We start from the raw sequence: 5617 nt of genomic DNA, 5'->3' as shown, positions 1-5617 counted from the left end.
TATTTAAGTTCATTTCTATTTTAGACAATTATTATATAATACAAGTATATGCTCTTTTAGATATTAAAAAAAAAAAAGGAAAACTAAAGCATTCTTGAGAACTAGAAAACCGAGGGACCACATGGACGTCCATGTCCCTGAGAGGTGGCTCATTGACTGCCCTGAGAGGCGGGTGCTGGGCAGGGACCGGCAGTGTTGGGAGAGTGAGGGGCTGCTGGGCACCAGCAAGGATGGTGTCATACCAGAAAGGAGGGAGGCGACTAGCAGAATCCACTTTATTGAGTGCAGAAGCATTTTCACAGGTCAGAGGAGACAGGCCATGGCCAAACTGACCCTGACTCGGGTGTCTGCTTGAGAGGTGTGAGGACTGGCTGCCCAGGACGGAGCTCCAGGACCCCTGAGGCGAGGTGAAAGCCCAGCTTCTGGCTCCTGCCCCCAGAAGTCCAGAAAAGGAGCACCCCCACCCTCCCACAGCTCTGGGGCCTGAAATTGCTGGCGATCTACTCCCAGCACAGGAAAGACACCCACCTAGGTGCAGATGCATCAAGGAGAAGGGGAGCAAGGGAGCCTTGGGTCAGAGGTGCAGGGGCCCTGGCAGCAGCGCTGGTCCCAGAGGCCTAGGCCAGCCTGCAACTGCTCCTGCTGCCAGGGCCGGGGGGCTCGGGGCGGGCCTGCACCCAGCTCAGCATTTGGCCCGCAGGCAGGATGCTGACAGGCAAAGGCTTCAGTCTCTGGCTTTTATTGGTTGCTTGTTTTCTCAAGGCCAGCGTTAGGAAAGTCACCTGAGGTGGCAGTTTGGTCGTGGGTGGAAGCAGGGCGGGCCAGTGGACGGGAGGCGGTGCAGCATGGAACGGTGGGTCCTTCACATGGAGTACCAGGCCAGGAGGCCGGCGGCCAGGGCCACGCTGGCAGCCAGCAGGAACTGGAGGCCGGGCCTTCGCAGCAAGGCCAGGGCTGCTCTGAAGGGGCAGCTGCTGCCTTCCAGGGCACCTGCGTGGCAGCACCCAGGGGACACGCTGTGAGTGGGGGCCAACACACCTGCCCCGGGCGCGCAGGACACGTGAGGCCTACCTTTGTCTAGCTGAGAAGCATAGTAGGGGCACTTCCGCAAGTCTCCCTTCCCGTCATGCACAGGAAGCCCGTCCTGTGTGGACAGTCTGCTGTGCGCGGGAAGCCCGTCGTGCGCAGATAGCCTGTCCTCCAGGGTCTCTTTGGCTAGCAAGGAGCCAGCCTGGTCCAGTTCATTGAATACCTGCAGATGCAAGGGATCGACAGCCGTCACCAGCCTGTGTCCCCAGACAGGCCGAGCAGGCAGGGACGGGAGTGTACAGGGTGGACACCTCCCCCGAGGGGGAGCTCTGGGAGGTATGGCTGCACACGTACTGCCCAGGCTGAGAGCCCACGGCGGACACCCCCAGGGGGCAGACAGGAGAGCAGAAAGCACTGTCCCCCCACGCCGTGGGATCCCCAGCACGTTCCTGTTTGTGGGTGCTGGGTATTTCTAGCAAGAAACAGGAAGGTGGGAGGAGGCAGCCCTGACAGGGCTGGCTGGTCCTGAGGGGCCCTCAGGCCCTATGCTCAGGCCGGCACTTCCCTGGAGCAGAGGGCAGGGCCTGGGCTCTGGACACAGAACGAGCCTGCCAGACTCGGGCCTAACAGCTACTTGTAAACTGAATCATTCTCTCTTTGATTCTCTCCCCAAACTTACCAAGCAGGACTTTTCACAGCAACCTTTGCTAAAAATGGGGAACTCCACATTCCTTCAGACCAGAAGCCTGGGGTGAGAGGGAAGGAGATAGCTCCCACCTTCCCGACCCTTCAACATGCTGGGGTGTCACCTTCCCAAAGCACCACACACAGGCTGTTGATCAAGCAGGTTGGAACCCTGACTGGGGTTGTGCCCGCTGGCCTGTCTAGTTGCTAGACTTGCTCTCAGGCAGCCTATCTGTCCGAGGGCACTGATGCCCCTCAAGCGGCTCTGGGGTAGCCCTGCCGGCAGACACCCTTCCCGCCTGGCCCTGGCAGTACCTGCATGTTGAACTCGAAGGCCTTGTTGGCCTCCTCCACGATCTTCTCTTTGGTCTCTAGGTTCAGGTCGAGGGCGTTCATCCTGGCCCGGTACAACTGCTTGAACTGCTGTGCGTTGTCCACATTCTCAAACAGGTAGAACTGGGTCCCTTCCCCCGTACTGGGGAGTTTCAGGGCCCGCTGGGCCACCTTCTTCAGCACCTGACCCCCCGAGAGGTCCCCCATGTAGCGGGTGTAGGCGTGGGCCACCAGCAGCTCTGGTTCGTTCTGCCCCACCTCGTGGATCCGCTCCACGTACTTCCGGGTGGCCTCGGAGCACTGCGCCTGCTCCTCCCAGTGCTCGCCATAGAGATACTCCATGTCCCTGATCAGCGCCTTCTTCCGGTGTAGCTCCATGGGGAAGTACAAGGGGGCAAAGGCTGGGTGGTCCTTGTTCCGGTCGATCTCCTCCTCCAAGGCCGAGTATGTGAAGTACAGCGCGGTGGTGGCCAGCTGCCAGGGGTGATGGGGAGACCATGGGAGAGGGCCAGGGCCTGGGCCAGCAACTCCCAAGCCCACTGCCCACACTCCTGAGCACCCCCTCCACTCCCCACTTTCATACAGTGAGATGTTTCATGTGCGCAGGAAGCGTTTATTTCTTAAAGGAGTGACACAGTGAATTCTCTGGAACACAGATCACTTCCTTTACATTACTACCTTATTCCTTTTAAGACATGAAACCACAGCCTGATGCTGAGAAAACATGGGGCGTGGAGAAAGGCTGGGGGGGTGGGCCCTGTGGGACTAAGGGCCCCCAGCCCAACCCAGTTCACAACTGAGGGCACAAACCTTAAATAGCTCCTTCCTGATGTTGCCTTTCAAGAAGTCCTTGACAAACTGGGTGTTTTCCGCCCGGTCATGTGATTCCTTGGTCCCTTCCTTCAGGAGCTCAGAAAGGTCTGCCATCCTATGGAGAGACCACGTGTGAGTTAGCCTTCCAATTCCAGGCTGACCACTCGCCAAGCTCGAGGCAGAGGCTGCTCAGAAACGTGATTCCAGCCTCTCAGCAGAGAGCAAAGCACAGACAGATGTGGGTCTGCTCCCAGGACTCGGGTGACACTCTGGATGACTCTGACCCACTCCTCCATCGTGCCCGGGTCTCTCTGAAGCACCCAAATGACTGATGCTTGGCTTCTGTGCCCGCCCGAAGAAACACACACACCGCTAACCCTACCACAGTGTGTGCTGACTTCAGGGAACAGACGACTTTGGGGAACGTGTCTCCCAGGATCCACACCCCTGAGAAGAACTGACCGTGCAGCTCCTAGGGCGGCCCAGCTGCCTTCCTCCCACCTTGAACCCACAGCCCCTGAAGATGACGTGAACCTGGGACCCAGCACAGGAGGATGGGAGTGAGAGCAAGGCTGGGGAGGAAAGAGCCAGGACCAAGGCCTATGCTGCTGAACAAAATTACGTGACAGATGCCAGCACCAGACAAGGCAGAGCACGTGCTGGGCAGGGGCTCCTGCGCCATCCACACGCGTCGACCAGAGCGAGGAAAGCTTGGCCTCTCACGGCCAGTCTCTGCTGGCCTCTTTAGGAGACTGGCTCGTACCACTCACGTGCTGAAAGCTTGGCCTCTCACGGCCAGTCTCTGCTGGCCTCTTTAGGAGACTGGCTCGTACCACTCGTGCTGCCAACAGTTTATTTTCAGCAATTATTCCAAGATGTAAAAAGAGAACTTTGCCAATGACAGGGCTATAAGGAAAGGCTGAGAATGATGAATAGCAGGCCTGGGTAACTGGAGGCTTCAGGTGAATTGCCTCCAACCCAGTAAGGAAAGCCCTGGAGTTAAGAGCTGCTCCCACATCTGAGGGGTGGGAGACACTGGAAAGGTGCCAGCTTTGCCTCTGATTACCCTTTCTCACCCCAGATGACAAAATGCTCAGAATTCCAGGAAGAAGAAACGGCCAGGAGCAACATCAAATCCCACCACTAGGCACTCGGAGCAGTGCCTGTCCTGCCTCCCTGCGTGGGGCGGGGGTGAGGGCGAGGAGGCGGCGGGCACAGAGCATCCCGGGGCCCGGCAGCACGACCTGACTGCACCACGGCCGCCACCACTCACCTGGTGTGGTTCTCCTTCTCTGGGGCCCCGGAGATCCTTTTCTCCGGCTCATCCAACCCCTCTGAGGCCTCCAGTTCCGCTGACATGGCTGCTGCTCTCACGCCTCTGGTCCTGCAGAGACACAGGAGCAGGGGATGTGGTGCCCGTGGCAGGCACTCCCCAGGTGCCCGCCGGTTCTGCCCCACCCCCGACCCCGCCCCGAGCACCACCACCAGGAGGCGCCACAGGCCTCAGGGAAGTTCTCATAAAAATAAAGCTCTGCTGTCAAGCGGACCATATCTGCATTGGACAAAATGTGAATATGGACAGTGGTAACAGCACTGTATTGATGCTGAACTTACTGATTTTTATAACTGCACCGTGGTTATTTACGAGAATGTCCTTGTTTTAGGAAACACACACTCGCGTAGTCACAAGTAATGGGGCATATTACCTGCAACTTATTATCAAATGGCTCAGAGACAGAGTGTGTCTGCATGTGTCTGTGTGTGTATAGGCACATACACTGCGGTGGGGGGACACACAAGTGAAGCACTTGAGTCAGTGCTGACAGTGAACCTGGATGAAACATACACAAGGATTCTATGTACCATTCTTACGACTTTTCTGTATTTTTGAGATTATATCAAAATTAAAAGTTACCTAAAACATAAAATAACAAAGGAATATGACTTAAATAAAAAAAGCAGCCATGCAGCAGCTCTCAGTGTGGCAGCGAGCGCATTGGAACCAGCCAGCCTGCCTGTTAGAGGCGGGTGCCCTTGCGCAGAGAGCATCCCCTCAGGGCAGTTCCAAAGGCCCTTGATGAGCTGCGCTGAGTCACCACGTGAGCAGACTGCCTCCAGCCCACTCCAGACTCTGCTGAGCTAGAGGAAGTGACTCGCGTAGGCCAGTCGATGCCCACTGCCTCTGCGTTCATCAGCCCGGGAAATCTGGTCCTGGAAGACTCCAAGTTCACGCTGCATCTGACAGTGCGCGGGGGAAGCCCATCTGGGGACAGCAGCGCAGCTGCCCCAGCACCAGCAGTAACGCAGGACCAGAGCTACTATCACTGGGGCCAAACCACGCCAGAGAGAGACCTGAACTTTCTGCCTCAACCAGTGTCTTCTTACTGAGCGCTACTGAGCTCTGCCCAGAAACAGGTGTCTAGGGGGACAAAGAAGTATCATGATCCCTGAAAGGATAAAAAACCACTTCTATCTCAGCCCACAGATAAACACCATTAAGTATGTTGCTACATTTCCTTTCTGAGTTTTCTCTAGATAACATCTCCTTTGTTATCTTTGGAGATATTACAAGGCCTGGTTTTGCTCAGCAGTCTTTCTGAAACTTCTCTCAACTTTACATTTAGCATTTATACAATGGAATTAATGACAGGAAGGATTAAGTAAGAACACAGAAGCACAGTGCCTGCCACATGGTAAGCACTCAGTAAATATGATGGCACACTTGTCCCAGGAACGCTTAGAAAATAGCAGAGAGTAA

The 5617-nt window shown here is 56.2% G+C and overlaps 1 protein-coding gene across 3 annotated transcripts in view; it reads right to left on the bottom strand.

Annotated features, from left to right (window-relative positions):
- Positions 1 to 253: 253 nt before the first annotated feature.
- Positions 254 to 5617, bottom strand: part of HMOX2 (heme oxygenase 2) — a 28803-nt gene continuing 23439 nt past the window's right edge. For all 3 annotated transcript variants that reach the window (XM_040255889.1, XM_040255906.1, XM_040255898.1), the window contains 5 exons: positions 4133 to 4243; positions 2857 to 2974; positions 2029 to 2520; positions 1072 to 1252; positions 254 to 990 (listed from right to left, as the gene is read on the bottom strand). In XM_040255889.1, the coding sequence (XP_040111823.1) occupies positions 863 to 990; positions 1072 to 1252; positions 2029 to 2520; positions 2857 to 2974; positions 4133 to 4218 (1005 nt within the window). In that variant the 5' untranslated portion in view covers positions 4219 to 4243 and the 3' untranslated portion in view covers positions 254 to 862. The remainder of the gene's footprint in view (positions 991 to 1071; positions 1253 to 2028; positions 2521 to 2856; positions 2975 to 4132; positions 4244 to 5617) is intronic.

This window comes from Oryx dammah, unplaced genomic scaffold (genome assembly GCF_014754425.2).
Source record: "Oryx dammah isolate SB20612 unplaced genomic scaffold, SCBI_Odam_1.1 HiC_scaffold_2, whole genome shotgun sequence".
In the NCBI taxonomy this organism is placed as follows: domain Eukaryota; kingdom Metazoa; phylum Chordata; class Mammalia; order Artiodactyla; family Bovidae; genus Oryx; species Oryx dammah.
This window is presented reverse-complemented; position numbering and strand designations above follow the sequence as displayed.